The sequence below is a fragment of the Ctenopharyngodon idella genome, chromosome 3 (genome assembly GCF_019924925.1).
Source record: "Ctenopharyngodon idella isolate HZGC_01 chromosome 3, HZGC01, whole genome shotgun sequence".
Lineage (NCBI taxonomy): Eukaryota > Metazoa > Chordata > Actinopteri > Cypriniformes > Xenocyprididae > Ctenopharyngodon > Ctenopharyngodon idella.
The window spans coordinates 57,321,853-57,342,812 of record NC_067222.1 but is presented as its reverse complement, the minus strand read 5'-3'; the positions used below and the strand labels follow the sequence as shown (position 1 = coordinate 57,342,812).

Below are 20,960 nucleotides of genomic sequence, written 5' to 3'. Positions count from 1 at the left end.
TGCTCTATAGGCTATATTGCTGTCTGTGTAATAACTAAAATAATGTTTATATATCATATTTTCTGGTTAGTTTAGTTTTTTATAATACACCATACTTTAACCCAAACTGAATAATTAAAAACTACTTTAAATGAGTAAATCTTCTATAAATATTTTTTAATATTAATTTTCTTTCCTGACATACTTCAATTCTTGTTAAAACACGCTAGATATGCTTATTCTGTGCATTTTGAGCACTTTTTGTGTGAAATCATATATTTTGTCCATCAAAGGTGTACTTTCACTTTAATTGAGCGTTAGCAGCGCAGCAAAAATAGACCCAGCGCCGAAACGATCACGGCACTGCTGATTCTGCTCTGCTCCTGCTACGCGCTGCTGCGCAGCCTCTGCGTGCGGTGTGAATGCTCTCATCTGTTAACATGGGCGCCGAAAAAAATACGCGCTGCTTACGCTCTGCTGACGCGTGCGGTGTGAACCCGGCCTAACACAGACTGTGACGCAACAGTCGGGATCATTAATATGTACGCCCCTAACTTTTGCATATGCCAGCCCATGTTCAAGGCATTAGACAAAGCAGTATTAACGTCTGGATCTGTGCACAGCTGAATCATCAGACTTTATGCAGGTAAGCAAGCAAGGACAACAGCGAAAAATGGCAGATGGAGCAATAATAACTGACAGAGTAGCCTAGTCGTTAATTCATGAATCAATCCAAGTCTTTGAACAAATCGGTTTAATGATTCACCAGCCATACAGCCTTTTTATTACTGAATGAATCAGCGTTTCGAGCGAATCGATTGAATAAAATGACTCATTCATTAACAGAGTGACTTGCTGCCACCTACTGGCGATATTTCATATTCGTTTCATCTTGTAATTTATTTCATATTTCTGTATTCAAAGCATTTTGTATCAAACATAAAATTAATGTCATTGCATTATGTATTTGCTGTGTGCATGTATTTACGGACCTATCTGAGCAGCATTAAAATGTGTAAATACATCTAAAAGCAACTTCAGATGCTGCTGTGCACCTCTGCAGCGCAAGATGCCTTTGGTTGAAACAAAATAGTGTCAAACTGTAATTTTATTGACTAAATTTAAGATTTTAAATTTAAAATGGCATAAGCCTATATTTAATAAGATATAGCTATTTTAAAAGGTATCCTTATTTGACTAATTAATTTATGATGGTAATATATGGCAATAAATATAAAAATATATATTCATCAATGGCTTTATTGTTCAAAGTGTTATTTCATAGTCTACCCTTAAACACGTAAATGAACGGCAAGAACGCATTAAAAGTTTCTGTTTCTGTTTTGTTTTCAGTTAAAAAAGGTGTCATTTAAGCGTCCCCTAAGTTAATAATTACTGATTTTTACAACGAAGGTGATTCAATCAAAAACTTTAGCTTGATAAACTTTATCTTAGAGCTGCTGTAAAGCCAAAACAAACTCTGTCTATTAATTTTCCTATTATCACTGTGAAGCTGCTTTGAAACAATCTGTGTTGTAAAAAGCGCTATATAATTGAAGATGACTTGACCCTTGAATCGATTCTACTCTGCGCTGTCCAGTGTGGCGCGCAGCCTCCTGCACACAGATTTTCAGAGTTGGTCAGCTGAATAAGTAGGCTAATAAGTGTGCCAAATAGTTTGGCAAGTTGTGAGAGCAGATGCCACGTAATTATTATTTAATACAATAAATTAGTATTTCACGGCATGCGAATGTATACAGAAGAAAGCTCTGTCTAGGGTTTGCCCTGGCATGGCCTGTGTCGAGCCATTTATTAGTCTGGCTGTTTGAGAATGAGATTAAATGTAGTTGCAATAAACTCTAATAATCTGTACAAATGTATTGGATAGATATAAGATACTATTCTGGGGTGCGTTTCCCGAAAGAGTCGTTAGTCAACTATGGTCGTAAGTCCCATTGAACTCTATTGGTAACGACAGAACTTGCGACCATAGTTCGCTTTGGGAAATGCACCCCTGTTGCGCGGGAGTTCTGGAACTAAGAACTGATGGTGCGGCTTGATCTTTGGTTGACCAGTCAGTGGAAAGGGGCGTTTTATTCCCACCCATGTAGAGATCAAATATTGAAGCTGTTGATCCATTTTAGTTTTATTGTTTTTCCATTTGATGAATTAGAACAAAGTGTGATTAAAAGAAAAATAAAAATATGAAAAAACGACTCAAGATTTGTTTATTTATGCTCATGAGAAGGGTCGAATATGTAATAAATGAATGCTTTCTTCGTTTTTCCGTTTAAAAGACAAAAAGGAAAAAACTAATTATCCGAAGGTACACGGACCAGGGGGTGGTGATATTAATAAAATCGTATTACAGAGGAAAGCTTTTTATATTTACACTAGGGGTGTCGCAATATACCGGTATTGACGATAACCGTAATATTTAAAATGAATAATGGACATGATAATATAACAAGTAAATAATTCAGCGCCAGTACTTGGTTGACATCCCAAAGTACAATAGGCGGCGGTATTGCACCTTAACGCTGCCGTCTGACATAAAACAGAAGATGCAGCATGCACAGCTGCTACTGCCGTGCAAAATCATGTTGTCCGATAAGAGAGGAGATTCTCTACACAGCAGAGCATGTGAGCGAAAATGTTTTTAGCTTCATATTTATCTTTAAATATTGTGATGTTTTTTATTTATTTAATCTACAAACCCGATTCCAAAAAAGTTGGGACACTGTACAAATTGTGAATAAAAAAGGAATGCAATGATGTGGAAGTTTCAAATTTCAATATTTTATTCAGAATACAACATAGATGACATATCAAATGTTTTAACTGAGAAAATGTATCATTTTAAGGGAAAAATAAGTTGATTTTAAATTTCATGGCATCAACACATCTCAAAAAAGTTGGGACAAGGCCATGTTTACCACTGTGTGGCATCCCCTCTTCTTTTTATAACAGTCTGCAAACGTCTGGGGACTGAGGAGACAAGTTGCTCAAGTTTAGGAATAGGAATGTTGTCCCATTCTTGTCTAATACAGGCTTTTAGTTGCTCAACTGTCTTAGGTCTTCTTTGTCGCATCTTCCTCTTTATGATGCGCCAAATGTTTTCTATGGGTGAAAGATCTGGACTGCAGGCTGGCCATTTCAGTACCCGGATCCTTCTTCTACGCAGCCATGATGTTGTAATTGATGCAGTATGTGATCTGGCATTGTCATGTTGGAAAATGCAAGGTCTTCCCTGAAAGAGACGACGTCTGGATGGGAGCATATGTTGTTCTAGAACTTAGATATACCTTTCAGCATTGATGGTGCCTTTCCAGATGTGTAAGCTGCCCATGCCACACGCACTCATGCAACCCCATACCATCAGAGATGCAGGCTTCTGAACTGAGCACTGATAACAACTTGGATTGTCCTTGTCCTCTTTAGTCCGGATGACATGGCGTCCCAGTTTTCCAAAAAGAATTGATTCGTCTGACCACAGAACAGTTTTCCACTTTGCCACAGTCCATTTTAAATGAGCCTTGGCCCAGAGAAAATGCCTGCACTTCTGGATCATGTTTAGATATGGCTTCTTTTTTGACCTATAGAGTTTTAGCCGGCAACTGCGAATGGCACGGTGTATTGTGTTCACCGACAATGTTTTCTGGAAGTATTCCTGAGCCCATGTTGTGATTTCCATTACAGTAGCATTCCTGTATGTGATGTAGTGCTGTCTAAGCCCCCGAAGATCACGGGCATCCAGTATGGTTTTTCGGCCTTGACCCTTACGCACAGAGATTGTTCCAGATTCTCTGAATCTTTGGATGATATTATGCACTGTAGATGATGATAACTTCAAACTCTTTGCAGTTTTTCTCTGAGAAACTCCTTTCTGATATTGCTCCACTATTTTTCACCGCACCATTGTGGGAATTGGTGATCCTCTGCCCATCTTGACTTCTGAGAGACACTGCCACTCTGAGAGGCTCTTTTTATACCCAATCATGTTGCCAATTGACCTAATAAGTTGCAAATTGGTCCTCCAGCTGTTCCTTATATGTACATTTAACTTTTCCGGCCTCTTATTGCTACCTGTCCCAACTTTTTTGGAATGTGTAGCTCTCATGAAATCCAAAATGAGCCAATATTTAGCATGACATTTCAAAATGTCTCACTTTCAACATTTGATATGTTATCTATATTCTATTGTGAATAAAATATAAGTTTATGAGATTTGTAAATTATTGCATTCCTTTTTTATTCACAATTTGTACAGTGTCCCAACTTTTTTGGAATCGGGTTTGTATGTTGATTATGAAAAGTGAACAGCACGAGTAAGGATAGCTACATAATAAGATGCTCAATATATCGGGAAAAATGGAGTGGGTCAGACATGATTTTGACCACTTCATTAAGTTTTGTTTTGCAGAAAGCCTTTTGTTAAAGTGATTTTCATTTTGTATAAAATGTATCTTAATTTTAATCAATATTTCATCAACCAATTGCCTGGATTTAATAAATAAGAAGCAAATAAAGCAGACAATATAATTGAGCCGCCAGCGCGATCACTTGCACGTGAACTGGAGCACGTGTCATAAATGAACAAACTCAGCGTATCGGCTGCTTGCCCCACAGAAATTAGAAATATATCTATCGAAAGCCTGAAATGTCTACTTTTAGATGAAACAATTCAAAACGAAAAGAAATAGGCTACTCTCTTATTATGTGATCCGAATGAAATGTGCATTTAAAATGCAGATAGAGATGTTTTGAATGATTTACCATTAAGAGAATTAACACCATTTTGACAGTAGGCCTATATGGTTTGTCTGTGTTCAAGCCATCTTGGTTATTTTCGTCAGGATAATGAATATTTATAATGCTATGCATAGCCTTTATCACTGTATAGAATACTATAAAATAATATAATTTCTGCCTCTAAATAAAATCACACAGCATGGTCTTTAAAAATGTGCACAGGAAAAAATTTCAGTTCTTTGGGATACATTCAGGCAGTGTTTTTTACTCCAGCTTGAAATCAGATAAACTAAATGCTTGTCTTCCTTCACAAAAATTTGCTAAAGACAGAGAATGCAAAAATTAAAAATAACTGTGCCTTGTGTTTATCAGTTGTTTGTTTATCAGTTGTTTATCAGTGTAGTTGTTGTACGCAATGGTGTGATTCATTGGCTTAAAAAAAAAGAATAAAAAAGACAAAATAAAGTAAAGATGAATTTGACTGATAACATTAGGTTTTTTTCAAGGTTTCTATAGATATCGCGATATATCGATATTGTGAATTCTTTTGGCCACGATAAACGTGGTGTGAAAAATCTGATATTGTGACAGCCCTAATTTACACATTAAATACTCTTTCTCCTAAAGGTTTAAATTTGGACTTTGATTTGAAACCTTTTTTGTGATTTTTTTTTTTTTTTTTTTTTTTTTTTGTATATATTTGATTCCATTTTCTAATGAAAAGGCTGTAGCTACAATGGGTGACGTTCCTCTTGTTACTTTATTTTAATGCAATACTGTACATCTTAAAAAAATGGGTAGTTTATTCCAAGTGCGCAAGTCTCTTTTTTTCAAGAACGATGCCCAATTCACAAATCGCTCTTTTGAGTCGATTCTGTTCAAAGACTTGATCAAACAAGTTGGCAAAACTGTCTAAGTTGTTTCACAAATCAGTTTGGATGATTTGTTCAGTTCCTGCATGCACTGAATCGTCTCAAGTGGTTTCTCACTCGGAGCGTTGGATGAAGTGGACCTACAGTCAATTAAAAGCAAATCTGCAAATGCATCCTATTGTTTGCCAGCGATGAAGATCTTTATTTGTTGAACTGCGTATGCTGTCTGTGAACAATTCCACAGGTATCGATTTCATTTGATTTCAGTTTATACAACCAATAAAGTATGTAGCATTTCTTTACCATTTGTTTGGACATCTTAATTTATACATTAAATAAATTACCATTGTTCAGAGAGTATGAAATGAACACCGCCGTCCCGTGGTAATTTGTGGGTATTGCGCAGTGGCAGCGGCGCTGGCGACCTGTTTGACTTGAAAATGCCTTTGCATAGACACAGTTACCCAGTTTACACACGCCTGCTGAAATATAGTAGCTACATTTGATTACATTTTGGAGAACAGACAGAAGAAGATCTGTCAAAGTGTATTTGATCATTGTTTGTGTGATGTTCAGAGGTGACGTTCAGAGGTTGAGCACGAGCACATGTAAAGAGTTTTCTCTCTTTCTTCTTTCAAATGTAGCTGTAGGCCTATATGTTATTATTAAGCAAAGGACATGCAATGATATTTGGGCTACAGATGCCATAAATAATGCTTGTCTCTTCTGTGTTTGTTGCAAAGATAACTAATTATGATAATTTAAATATCTATATAAATAATAATGTGATATTGTATTGTGTGTGTATATATATTAGAGAGAGAGAGTTGTGCTCAAAATTATTTATACCCTTTGTAAATATAACCAAAGAAGGCTGTGAAAATAAATCTGCATTGTTAATCCTTTTGATCGTTTAATTTACAAATTTACAAAAATCCAACCGTTTATTGGAGAATAAGAATTTTATATGGGGGGAAAATCTCATTATGAAAGGAATGTTTTTCTCTAATACACATTGCTCACAATTAATCATACCCTTTTATTCAATACTTTTTGCACCCTCCTTGTGCCAAGATAACGCAGAGCTGTTTTCTTCTATAATGCCTGGTGGGATTGGAGAACACCTGAGAAGAGATCAGAGACCATTCCTTCATATAGAATCTCTCCAGATCCTTCTGATTCCCAGTTCCATGTTGGTGCTTCTCGTCTTAAGTTCACCCCAGTCATTTTCTATGGGGTTCATGTCAGGGGACTGGGATGGTCTTGCAGAAGCTTCATTTTGTGCTCAGTGACTCATTTTTGTGTTGATTTTGATGTTTTTGTATCATTGCCCTGATGGAAGGGACAGTCAGGTTTTGATTTTTTTTATCTTTTGCTGTTTGATAGAATACGTGATTCCATGTATCTGAACAAGATGTTCAGGATCTCTGGGAGAAATATAGCTGCAAGCAGCAATTATCGGGGCCAAGCACAAAGAAAGTCATGGAAAGTCATCCCAGCACAGCTGGGAGCATCAGACTTACTGCAACATTGAGCATTTAAAGACATATTTACGCAAAATGACAGAGAAATCATAAATACCTTTAATAATGATGATGTAATGATTCATTACATTCAACCAATAGGTGGCCCTGTGACCAAATTGTTGTGGTATGGTCAAAGTAAGGTGATAGTGACTCATGCAAAGTTTGGTGTCAATATGGCAAAGCATTGCAGAGATACAGCTTCAACAGTCGGTTTTGCATCATGCCTCAAATTTGTTGCTCCGTTATACGAAAACGGTTTGACATATCGACTTGAAATCCATAACTTTTTGTTGGCATGGTCTGAAGATGATACGGTTCGATTTTGGTGAAAATCGGAGCAACAGTCTAGGACGAGTTTGAAAAAGTAGGTTTTTAAAGAAAAACAATATGACGGACAGGAAGTTCAGCCAACTATGGCAAATTTGATATCTATGTTCATGGCATGGTGTCAAAGACCCATACCGAGTTTGGTAACGATACGCTAATCTGTTCATAAAATACAGCATTTTAGCACAAAATTAAAAATGGCCGACAGTCAAAATGGCCGATATGGGAAAATTCGACTTGGCATGATGCCCTGAATCCATCAAGACCAAAGTTATGATTTTTGGACAAACTCATCAGAAGTTAAAAGCAAAAATAGACATTTTTCATATCTCCGAACCAGTAGGTGGTGCTGCACCGAAACGCTGCATGTTGCCTCAGGTCATGCTTGTGATGAAATGTACCAAGTTTGGTCTGAATACGATAAAGCGTTGCGGAGATACAGCCTTATGTCTATTTTTGCAAGCGCTACGTTAAATTTGTTCATGTGTTTTTCGAAAACGGTTTGAGAAATCGACTTGAATTCCGTAACTTTTTGTCAGCATGGTCTGAAGATGGTCTGGTTCAATTTTCGTGAAAATCGGAGTAACGGCCTAGGAGGAGTTCGAAAAAGTAGGTTTTTCAGAAAATTCAAAATGGCGGGAAAATTTTCATGAAGGAAAATGACGTCATAGGGTGCATTCGATTCATCTTTACCCATAAAGAGAAAAAAGGAATTTTGTTTCTATCCCTTATGGTTCAAAAGTTATTAACATAAACAGGAGTGAAACTTTGGACAGCTGGTGGCGCTAGAGGGATTGAGTTAGAGACTCCAAAATTGCTATGGACACGGTTCAGACTGTCCTCTAACAGTGTGCAAAATTTCACAACTTTCCCGCAAGCAGTTCTATGGGCTGCCAATGCCATAGGCTCCCAGAGCGGAAGAAGAAAAATTAAAAAGAAAAAAAGAATGCCAACAGATACATTCGGTGCTTGGCCCCTAAGAATAGTCCCAAACTCATCATCTGACCATAGAACCTGTCCTGTTTGAAGTTCCGGTACTATCAGTTACTTTTAAACATTCTATGGACCGATGAAACAACAAAAAAAGAGCTTTTTGGGTACAATGAAATTAATATTAAAATGTTGTAATGTGCAATATAAATTGTGAGAAAATTATAGGAAACCTTTAAAATAGCATAATAGGGACACTTTAAAAATAAGAGGCAACAGTAAATCCCTGAAGTTGGCCAAGATGAAGATGTTCTCAGTGGGTACACTGATTAAATATGAGATATTTCAGGTCAAAACAACTACATTCTAGCCTAAAAAACTCTTAAAGGGTTAGTTCACCCAAAAATGAAAATTCTGTCATTAATTACTCACCCTCACCCTCGTTCTACACCTGTAAGACCTTCATCTTCAGAACACAAATTAAGATATTTTAGTAACACCTTACAATAAGGTTCGTTAGTAAACATTAGTTAACTACATTAGTTAACATGAACTAATAATTAACCGCTTATGCAGCATTTATTAATTTTAACATTTACTAATACATTATTAAAATCCTGTTAACATTAGTTAATGCACTGTGAACTAACATGAACAAACTATGAACAATTGAATATTCATTAACTAACGTTAACGAAGATTAGTAAATACAGTAACAAATGTATTGCTCATGGTTAGTTCATGTTAGTTAATACATTAACTAATGTTTAAGTAATGAACCTTATTGTAAAGTGTTACCGATATTTTTGATAAAATCCGATGGCTCAGTGAGGCCTGCATTCCTAGCAAGATAATTAACACTTCCAACGCCCAAAAAGGTACTGAAGACGTATTTAAAACAGTTCATGTGACTGCAGTGGTTCAACCTTACTGTTATGAACATTTGAAACATTGAACTTTGTCAGGCCGCCACAGACTTCAGTGAAAACTCAAGATCTTCGCAATTTAACGTCACTAAGGCCTTTAGATTAGACTGACCACTGATTAAAGCTCTAGGAGGAGTTTTCTAAAGTACAACGTCTGGAAATGGCAAAAACTGCAAAAATTTTGCAGGGAAAATTCTCAATATCTCACTTCCTGTTGGGTTTTCAGAGTTTGCTCCCAGGGACTTTTTTGTAGGTATAGGGCTGTTAGATGTGTCTATTTTATATTTGTACATGAAATGCGAAGGGCGCTTAATTGAAATTTTTTAGGTGCTGCTATCAACCCATTTTGCCAGACCTAATTCTGAAACCCATATCAGACGTAAATTCTCACGATTTAATTTTGGAGAAGAATAATTGACCAAGCAATTACAATAGGGTCCTCACACCATCGGTGTTCGGGCCCTAATAACCCTTATGAGTATATTAATTAGTTAGTAAATTAATTAATAAACATGCTCCTATGAAAACTGTTAGAGTCAAATTTGTCATGGATTAGTTCTAATCTTATTAAACTTTTTAAGCAAAGGAATAAAGCCTGGGCCAAATAGCGGTTAGGGATCCTATTGATTGGGAAAACAGATATTTGAGGAACTTATGTAAGTTAGAATCAAGGAATGCAAAAGCCAATTATTAAGATCGTTTCTCTCAGGATTTTAATCAGCATTTTATCTGTGGTTCTCAGGGCTCTGACTTCATTAATATTTCTGGTTCTTTAACACACTCAGGGGTCAGCTGTCACGCCGGCGATACAACCTCGTTTTTTTTCTTGCCGGTGCAAGAGAGATTCAAAATACTCTGGATATTTTGGACATACAAATAAGAGTTATATATTATTAAAAACTGTGGAATGTCTTCTTTTATTTGTGTACACTCACTATAAAAAAAAAAAAAAAATTTGTGATTTTTGCAAAATGAAGAAAACTAACATGATGCGCGAGCTGCAGTCTCTTTCTCAATGAAGTCCATTCTGATAGTCCTCAGAAAATGAACTGCAACTTAGTGAATGCTAATCACACAAACATGAGACAAATATCTAAAGAAACATTGAAATGTCAGGTTTTAAATCATGTAAGTCAAATCGAAAACAAATATTCTCTGTGTAACCTGTTTGAAAAGAGAGAGATGTCAGTACATTGCCCACAAAGATTGTGCCACATTCAAATGCAAATTCTAAGGCGATACATGCAACAGAGTGAACGCCCGCATCAACTCGAAAAAATGTATCAAGCTTAGATTCATGTACATCATTTTGTGATGCAGTGAGGAATAATTCTGGAAGAATTTGCCTCAGAGGAAGAGCTTTCGAGGATCAACTTGATCAAGCCAATGATTGTGAATGCTAAATTTTTATATTCTTAAATTCTTTACTCTAATCGCAATATAGCCTGTGAATATTAAACTGCAAAAAGATTGTTTAAATATGAATCCTGCAAGTTTTGTGTGTCTCTGTGTGAATGGTACCGTAATTTAAAATATTATAGGCCTATACAAAATTTTCTTCACATGATGTGCAATAATATGTGCATGCATGAGATCACAAAAATCATGTTTTCTGTTAAGAGTGGACATTATATTACCGTTACAATAGTTGATATGATCCTGTTATCAGCATGCTCACAGGTTTTTTTTCCCTTTTATCTCACAGATTTGAGAATCATAGTGACCAGATATTTGCCCACATTGGACTGCATGAATATGCTACTGAGATCACTGACTGGAAGCAGGAAAGTTTTTTTTTTCTCCAGTGCATAGAAACATTAAACACCAAATGTCAGGTATGTGATGTTCACACACACACACACACATATATATATAGATATAGATATATAGATATTCTTAACAGAAAACATTTATATATATACATATATATATATATATATATATATACAAAAAAAATACAAAAAAAAAGTCTTGGTAACACTTTATAATGACTGCACGCTATGAATCATTAGTTAAGCATAAAATAGTCATTTCATAATTTATAAAGCATTGATAGTAGTGTTGGGAGTTTAACATGTTAATTAGATTAACTAATTGCAGAAAGTGTTAATTTTTAAAGTGTTAATTTTTTTTTTTGATGCATTTAACGCACTTGCCCCGCCCCCAGGCCTGCATAGGTCATGATATTTCATACAATTGACTGATGATGAATATAATGCTGAGCAACAACTGCGTAATATAGCCCCTAGAATACAGTTAGAATGTCCATAAAAGGCGATCGATTTGAACTCTTACAATCTGTAGGACAACACCGGTAAGATCAGAATGTTCACTGCTAAATTCAAACGTGCTTTCGTGCTTTGGCCTGCAAGTTTTTGAGAGATTTGTTCTGCACATTACATTGATGTGCACTCGACATGCGTCGTTAAAAAATGCCATAGTAACTTCCTCAAGTGAACTATAAAAAATGAAAAGAACGTCACATCTGAAAGCTGCAGTCATTTTTTCTTGGTTAAAATTAATGGAGAATATTTCATTTTCCCGTGGGTTTTTAGGGCCTATATAGCCTATAGTTCATGATAGGCTGTAGTTAACAAGTTAACAAAAGTTAACAAAAATGAAAGTTAACAAAAATGAAAAACAAAAGTTATATATTTGTCATACAGCAATATTGTATCTGTGTGACATGTCACACCCCACATTCATAATAAATATGCACATACTGTGAATTAAATTAATTGACTTAGTGACCTAGCTTTCTTGGTAGCCTTCAGGAGATTAACTTCTCTAAGAAAATGATTCATAAAACATCAGTTGACCATGTTTACTTTCAATTTCATATTTCCATATTGATTAAAAAAAAAATCAACATATAGTTGCTATAGTACAGAAGGGTCGGAGACAGAAGATGGCAGAGATGGTAGTTTATTAGACAATAGCAGAGTAAACAGAAGTGCAGGTGAGTATAAAGTGAACTTTGCCGGTGAATGGTGAGATGAGAGTAGGTGAGAGTAGTCCTTTTGTGTTGAATAGGTGAAGATCCTGGAAGACGGTGGAGAACACACTTTGCTGAAGACTGGAGACACACACACAGACTGGGAACACGAGGAGAGACTAGAAGACACTGGAGACAGGTAAGTAGATCGCTGGGAGTCCTTGAGGTAAGCATGTAGGTAAGTCTAGATGCGAACGAGACCGGACAGTGACTGAATGTGTGTGAGTGTCCTTTGTACTGATGGTGATGAGCGTGCTGATGAGGTGCAGGTGCGTGTGATCAGTACTCGGGAGAGTGCGCTGTGATTGGTGGGTGTTGGAGCCTGGCGTGTCTGTGACAGTACCCCCCCCCTCCACGGCCTGCTCCTGAGGGCCAAGGACCCCAACGTCGTGGTGGCCGTCCTCTTCCACATGGGGCAGGTCTGTCGCGATGGGCTGCGTGGAAGGTGTGAAGCAGGTTGGGATTGAGTATGTCGTTTCTGGGGACCCAAGAGCGCTCCTCGGGGCCGTAGCCTTCCCAGTCCACTAGGTATTCAAGCTGGCCACCACGGCACCAGGAGTCCAAGATCTCACGCACCTCGTAGGCTGCACCGTCGTCCAGGATGAGTGGAAGAGAGGAACAGAAGGGTGGTGAGGTTTCAGAAGTGACACATGGAATGTGGGGTGAATGCGATACTGAGGTGGAAGCTGGAGCTGGTACGTGACCGGGCTGACCTGCTTGGTGATGGTGAATGGGCCAGTGAACCTGGGACTCAGCTTCCGGCAGGGCAGACGCAGCCTGATGTCCCTGGTTGACAACCAGACCTTCTGTCCAGGTTGGTATGCAGGGGCGTTGGAACGTCGAAGGTCGGCTGCTATTCTGCGTCTGCGCAGGGCCCGTTGTAGCTGATGGTGTGCTGAGTCCCAGACCCTCTCGCTCTCTCGGAACCAGTAGTCGACAGATGGTACATAAGATGGTTCCCCTGACCAGGGGAACAGTGGGGGTTGGTACCCGAGCCCAACTCGGCCCAACCCAGATACTGGCTCCAAGAGTCCTGGTGGCCGTGACAGAAGGTACGGAGGAAGCGACCGATCTCCTGGATCTTCCTCTCCGTCTGCCCGTTCGACTGGGGATGGTAGCCGGATGTCAGACTGACGGTCACACCTAGGAGTGAGAAGAATGCTCTCCTTACTCGAGAAACGAATTGAGGTCCTCTGTCGAAGACGATGTCTTCAGGGATACCGTAGTATCTGAATATGTGGTTAAACATGAGCTCCGCTGTCTGCATAGCAGTGGGTAGTCCAGTTAGGGGGATCAATCTCACGGATTTGGAAAATCTGTCCACAATGACGAGGATGCAGGTACAGTTATTGGAGGCTGTGAGGTCTGTGATGAAGTCGACTCCTAGGTGTGACCAGGGATGGTTCGGAATGGGCAGCGGAAGGAGCTTGCCGGCTGGAAGGTGGCTCTTCAAGATGGCGCATTCCTTGCAACCCTGCACGTACCCTCTGACGTCGGAAGCCATGTTCAGCCACCAGAAGCATTCTTTCAGCAACGAGAGGGTCTCATTGACCCCCGGGTGGCCAGTGCCTAGTGACGTGTGGGCAGTGTGGATGAGTGGAGTGCGCCGTGCTCTGGTGGTGTACTGCAAGCCCAGTGGACAACCCGACGGAGTGTTGGCGGAGGCATTGGAGGAGGGCATGGTCTCTTCTGACCAGGAGATAGGACTGACGATGAGGGTTTCAGGAAGGATGGATTCTGGTTCTTCGGGTCTTTCTTCTGGAGCATCTGCCATGACGTTCTTGATCCCAGGAGAGTAGGAGATGGTAAAATTAAAGCGGGTGAAGAACAACGCCCAGCGTGCTTGTCTGGGGTTTAGCCTCTTAGCTGTTCGAAGATACTCTAGGTTTTTATGATCGGTGAGTACAAGGAAGGGGTGTTTGGCTCCCTCCAGCCAACGCCTCCACTCTTCAAGGGCTAGCTTTATGGCGAGTAGCTCCCTGTTGTCGATGTCGTAGTTGGTCTCCGCCGGGCTGAGCTTGCGGGAGAAGAAGGCACATGGGTGGAGTCTACTTGGTGTCCCCTGCTGCTGAGATAACACCGCTCCAACTCCGGTGGTGGAGGCATCCACTTCCACAACGAAGGGTAGGTCGGGATCAGGGTGGACGAGGAGTGGAGTGGTGGTGAAGGCTTCCTTCAGCTGCTGTCCAGGACAGAGATTTGGGCTTTTGGTGGAGCAGGTTTGTGAGTGGACCGGTTATGGAGCTGTAGTTTTTGATGAAGCGGCGGTAGAAGTTGGCAAAGCCGAGTAAACGCTGGAGTTCTTTGATTGTTGATGGAGTGGGCCAGTTCCGGATGGCATCCACCTTCCTCTCGTCCATTCGGATGCCCCTGTTGTCGATGTTATAGCCAAGGAACTGCACTGAGGGCTGGTGGAAGGAGCACTTTTCAGCTTTCAGGAAGAGATGGAACTCCCTCAGGCGTTTCAGGACCTCCGCAACGTGGTGGCGATGTTCAGCCAAGCTCCAGGAGTGGATGAGGACATCATCAATGTACACCAAGACGAACTTGTGGAGGAACTCTCGGAGCACCTCATGGATGAAGTCCTGGAATATGGAGGGGGCGTTGACCAGGCCATACGGCATAACAAGATATTCATAGTGGCCGGTGGGTGTCACGAAGGCGGTCTTCCACTCGTCCCCCTCACGTATCCGGATGAGGTTGTAGGCGCTGTGGAGGTCCAACTTGGTGAAGACAGTGGCACCACGGAGATGTTCCAGGGCAGCTGGGACGAGAGGAAGGGGGTAGCGGAATTTGACGGTGATGTTGTTTAGTGCTCTGTAATCGATGCAGGGCCGCAAGCCTCCGTCCTTTTTTGCCACAAAGAAGAAACTCGAAGCAGCAGGTGAAGTAGACGGGCGGATGTAACCTTGCGCCAGGGCCTCTTTGATTTATTCCTCCATGGCCTTCTCCTCCGGGATTGACGGGGTAGATTTTTCCCCTGGGCACTGACTCACCCGGGTCGATGGCGCAGTCCCATGGCTGGTGTGGAGGCAGCTCGGAAGCTCGCTGAGGGCAGAAGATGTCACTGAAGGGGGCGTAACACGATGGAACGTCCACTGAGCATTTCTCGATGGGGCTCTCGATGGAAGTGGCACAGACTGAGAGACGTTCAGGACGAGGAGACGGAGGAACTGGAAGCTCAGAGAAACAGCTGGAGAAGCATGTGTCGCCCTACTTCGGGATCTCGCCTGTCTTCCAGGAGATGACTGGTTTGTGCTGCTCCAACCAGGGACGCCCTAGTATCACGTCAGCGGTGGATTCCTCCAGAACCAGCAGATGTAACTGTTCCACATGGAGGATTCCCACTTGCAACTGGATGGGCCCGACGCACCAACGTACTGATTTCCTGCTGAGAGGCTTCCCAGTCACTGAGTGGATCTGGTAGGTAGACGGCGTTGCCGTGGTCTTGAGCTTGAGTTGCCGGCAGAGGGCGTCGGAGATGAAGTTGCCTGCTGACCCAGAATGGAGAAGTGTGACCACTGGAAGGGAAATGTCAGCAGCAGTAAGGTTTACAACAGTGGTGAGTGGCTTCATCTTAGTTATCGATGATGGCACTCACCATGGGACGAGGAGGACGGATTGGGCATGTGGAGATAACATGCCCAGTAGAAGCACAGTACAGGCACAGATTCTGGGTCAGCCGCCACTGCCGTTCAGAAAGGGTGAGCCGGGAATTTTCCAGGAGCATGGGTTCGTGGGCTGGTTCTGGAGGGCTGACGGGTTCTGGTCGGTGGGGAGCGATGTTAAACAGTGGCTGGCCCTGGTGTTCTTCAAGACACAACTGCATACGAGTGGCGAAGCGGATGGAGAGTTGGATAAACCGTTCTAGCCCAATGGAGTCCTCGTATGCAGCGAGATGCAACCGCACTCGAGGGTCCAAGCCTTGATGGTAGGTTGTTATCAGAGCCTGTTCGTTCCAGCCACTCGAAGCTGCTAGTGTTCTGAATTGCAAAGCATAATCATTTACTGAGCCCTGTTTCAAATTATACAGTTTCTCACCAGTTGAAGAGTTGGTAGCAGGCTTTCCGAAGACCTCCCGGAAATGAGCGACGAAACCAGAGTAGGACTGGGTAACAGGGTTATTTTTGGACCAGATGGAATCGGCCCATTGAAGTGCTTTGCCTTGTAACTGTGAAATTATGAACGCTACCTTAGAGGTGTCGGTGGGATAATAGTGCGGTTGCATCTCCAGGACCAGCGCACATTGTAGGAGGAATCCGCTGCAATCCTCCGCCGATCCAGAGTAGGGCACTGGTTTGGCCATGGGACTGGCATGCATGGGTGGTGAAGGAGTGGTGGTTGTGTTTACGGATGTGATTGCTGGTGGAGGTTAAGTCAGGTTGACGGTGAGTGCTCAGCGCAAAGCGTCAACAAGCTCTTGGAATGGATCTTGATGGCTCATGCTGTTGTCTAGCGGTATAGGTCCGGTCTTCTGTTACAGTACAGAAGGGTCGGAGACAGAAGATGGCAGAGATGGTAGTTTATTAGACAATAGCAGAGTAAACAGAAGTGCAGGTGAGTATAAAGTGAACTTTGCAGGTGAATGGTGAGATGAGAGTAGATGATACTGTCCTTTTGTGTTGAATAGGTGAGGATCCTGGAAGACGGTGGAGAACACACTTTGCTGAAGACTGGAGACACTCACACACAGACTGGGAACACGAGGAGAGACTAGAAGACGCTGGAGACAGGTAAGTAGATCGCTGGGAGTCCTTGAGGTAAGCATGTAGGTAAGTCTAGATGCGAACGAGACCGGACAGTGACTGAATGTGTGTGAGTGTCCTTTGTACTGATGGTGATGAGCGTGCTGATGAGGTGCAGGTGCGTGTGATCAGTACTCGGGAGATGGAGTGCGCTGTGATTGGTGGGTGTTGGAGCCTGGCGTGTCTGTGACAATAGTTCACCCCAAAATTAAAATTTAGTCATCATTTACTTAACATCATGGTCCAAAAGTTCGTATAATAAATTCTGTTGAATCAAATAAAATATATCTTTCTTAATGTCTATTTGATTATTTATGTAAACATGACTTCAAATTATCTTTTGGGGATAATTTCTAAGTCAAATTTAATGTACAATAAATTACCACGTCATGTAATTAATTAGATTAAAAAAATGTAATCGCCTCCCAGCCCTAATAGACATTAGTAATCAGTTTATAAATACTTTGTTATTGATTTATAAGTATATCTAAAATGTGTTTAATATTTTCATATTTTATTAATGATCAATTAATTTCTAAATTAAGTATTACATTATTTACAAACCAGTTATTCAGGAATTGTCAGTGGATCATAAGATCATTTAGAAAGTGTAAGTAAATGATTAATAAACTATTTAAATGTACATTTATACATCTTATTATTTAGACATATAGTAATAGTTACTCAGTGTGTTAATAAATGCTTTATTAACACATATTCCTACTGTAATTCATGATTAATTCAGGTAGTTATAAAACATTTAGTAGTTGTCAGTTAACTATTTTTGTGAGCTCATCTAAAGTGAGAACTATTTTTTAGAAGGGGATTATATTCTCTCAATAGCCTACGAAAACGATACGAATTCAGCACAAAAACATAACGCAATAAAATTGCACGACTAATCATTAAAAGATTGCGATCTGGATTCAAACACCCATGCGATCTTACTCAGTGCTCGAAGTGGGCCGGTACGCTCAGGCACTTCTAGCTATATTTTAATCTGTAGCATACACTCGCTTTTTTCTTGCTTATCGGCACTTCTCACATTACCGGTACTCTAACCCGCACACCGAAACATGGAATCAGGCTATAATTAATTGTATACATCGCGTGTTCGGAGGTTTTATAAGAAGTATGAGTGGCGCGCGAATCACTGTAGGTGCATTCACCGTCGCGCTCCAAAAGTGTGATAGGATGTGCGCGAACCGCTCCTATGAAAAAATGTGAAACCCATTTGAATTCTATTGAGAATGTAGCAAAATGCTTTTCTTTAGCGTTTAGCGTTCATGATGCGATGTATCTGAACAAGATGTCCAGGACCTCCAGCAGTAAAATAGGCTCACAACTTTAAAGATACAGCAGTATATTTCATTGTACACATGGGGTACTTTTTATCCCTGTGTGCACCAAACCCATCTTGAGTGTTTGCTGCTAAAAAAGCTTTTTTTTTTTTTTTTTGTTTCATCTGACTATAAAAAAGAGTTTTTTGGCAGCAAACACTCAAGATGAGTTTGGTGCACACAGAAATAAAAAAGTACCCCATGTGTACAATGAAATATACTGCTGGATCTTTAATGTTGTGGCCTTATTTTTCTGCCGGAGATCCTGGACATCTTGTTCAGATACATGGTATCATGGATTCTATCAAATACCAACAGATAAAAAATCAAAACCTGACTGTCCCTGTTAGAAGTCAGATAATGGGGTGTGGTTGGATCTTCCATCAGCACAATGATCCAAAACAAGTATCAAAACCAACACAAAAATGTGTCACTGAGCACAAAATGAAGCTTCTGACATGGCCGTCCCAGTTCCCTGACCCGAACCCTAAAGAAAATGAGTGGAGTGAACTGAAGAGAAGAAGCACCAACATGGAGCTGGGAATCTGAAGGATCTGGAGAGATTCTGCATGAAGAAATGGTCTCTGATCTCTTGTCAGGTGTTCTCCAAACTCATCAGGCATAATAGGTGAAGACTCAGAGCTGTTATCTTGGCACAAGGAGGGTGCAAAAAGTATTGAATAAAAGGGTATGATTAATTGTGAGCAATGTGTATTAGAGAAAATCATTTCTCTCATAATGAGATTTTCCCCCCATTTAAAATTATTATTCTCCAATGAAAGGTTGGATTTTTGTAGACTTTAAAAATAAAAGATCAAAATGATTAATAATGCAGATTTATTTTCACAGCCTTCTTTGGTCATATTTACTAATGGTATGAATAAATTTTAGCACAACTGTATATATATATATATATATATATATATATAGAAAGAGAGAGAGAGAGAGAGGCAGTGCCTCCTCAGAAAAAACTGGATGAGAAAATAATGAATATTCCAAAAAAATTATTATTATTTTATAATAATAGTTATAATACTTATACCTACATAATTAAATCAAAATTGACCCTATTTACTTTGTTAGTGCATATTACTAGTCTTGTGGTGAACAATTAATCAGTGCAACTTATTACATAGAAAAAAATAGTTTGTCGATATAATCTTTAAATCAAAATCTGAAAAGTTACTTTCGGTCTGGAATGGTATTCCTTCTCTGATAACGTCAGTTTGACGGCTTGGGTTGAAAATGCGTAAACCACTCCCCTCCAACCGTTAGTCTGCTATGAGCGAGAGATGGAAAGAAGGAGCGCTAAAGTAAAACCCTGCCCTCTATTCAATATTCCGTTTCACTTGGAAATATTTCACAACACTGGAGAAAAGCCGTTTGCAACTTCCGGTTCATGGAGACTTTAAGTTTCTAATCCAGTTTTTGTTTTAAATGGTTTGTTTTGTTGCTGACTATCAAGTTTATGGTCAACGAATGGCTTTTTTTGAGGTACAATGTTATGTGACATTGTTTCCAACTCTGATTGAACTGATTAAAACGTGATACAGATTTCGGTAAGCTACTGTATCTTGCAACATATTTCTGATGTTCATTCATGTTTATGTCGTTCTGTAAAGTAGTAAAGAGGAAGGGATGATCACGTTTACTCATGATCCGCGACAAGTGTTCAAGATGAAAACTGAGAAGTGACACAAAGTCTTTGTACAACTTTCTTTTCATAATATAAATAAATGTATAGCCTATAGGCCTATTTGCTTATCCTGTAAGCTCGTGAATAAAAATGAAAATGTGGACTAAAAAAGAAACTATTAAACATCTTATCATTATAATCTAAAAATTAAAAATTACGGGGAATAATTGATTATGACGGAATTTTTACTATCATGTCTGTCAAAATGACGGACAGTGCAAAAGTCTAACGCAACCTCTGATATATAAGGAACCGGCCCCCAGATATGTTCACAACATCGAATCTGCCCCCCTTTTAAAAAGGTTTGGACCCCCCTGGCTTAAAAGTGTGGATCTTCTTGAATTATTGACTAAATATTGATTTTCCTCATTTGTAAAATATGTTATGCTAATATGACATTGTCACGTATGTTTTGGTTTTGTGTTCATGTTTATGATTTCATGTCTTTTATTTTGTAGTTTTATTCATGTTGCTTGTGTCATGCTTCCCTTGCTCGTCATGTTTTCCCTTAGTCTGTGTGTTATGTTCTCATTGGTTGGTTATGGTCATGTGTTTCTGAGTACTGTTCTGTCATTGGTTCTCTTGTTCCTTGTGTCACTTCCCCATTGGTTGTCTTAGTCATGTGTTCTCTTATTTCTTGTATTTAATGCCATTGTGTTACTTGGTCGTGCATTGTTAATGTAACCCTGCTGTCTGTGAGTTTTAAGCCCTATTCGGACGGGATTAGTTTTACATGGGGAGGTGGAGTAAAGTAATTTTACCTTAGGACATTGTGGCAGTACGGGTAAACAGATGTTTTTTTTATGCTGTGTGGCCAGATGGAGGAGGAAATGAAATTATCCGGAAGTAGGAAATGCGTAAGGAAATGCATA

General features: G+C 39.9%; 3 protein-coding genes across 6 annotated transcripts in view; 2 read left to right on the top strand and 1 right to left on the bottom strand.

Moving 5' to 3' along the window:
• LOC127508008 (butyrophilin-like protein 2) overlaps positions 1-18,776 on the bottom strand; it is a 42,150-nt gene extending 23,374 nt beyond the window's left edge. Inside the window, exon 1 of the mRNA XM_051885478.1 lies at positions 18,731-18,776. Within this exon, the coding sequence (XP_051741438.1) occupies positions 18,731-18,776 (46 nt within the window). The remainder of the gene's footprint in view (positions 1-18,730) is intronic.
• Positions 1-20,960, top strand: part of LOC127508848 (uncharacterized) — a 630,120-nt gene that overhangs the window by 72,256 nt on the left and 536,904 nt on the right. The window lies entirely within an intron of this gene.
• The window catches only part of LOC127508878 (uncharacterized), a 110,671-nt gene that overhangs the window by 72,680 nt on the left and 17,031 nt on the right, over positions 1-20,960 (top strand). The window lies entirely within an intron of this gene.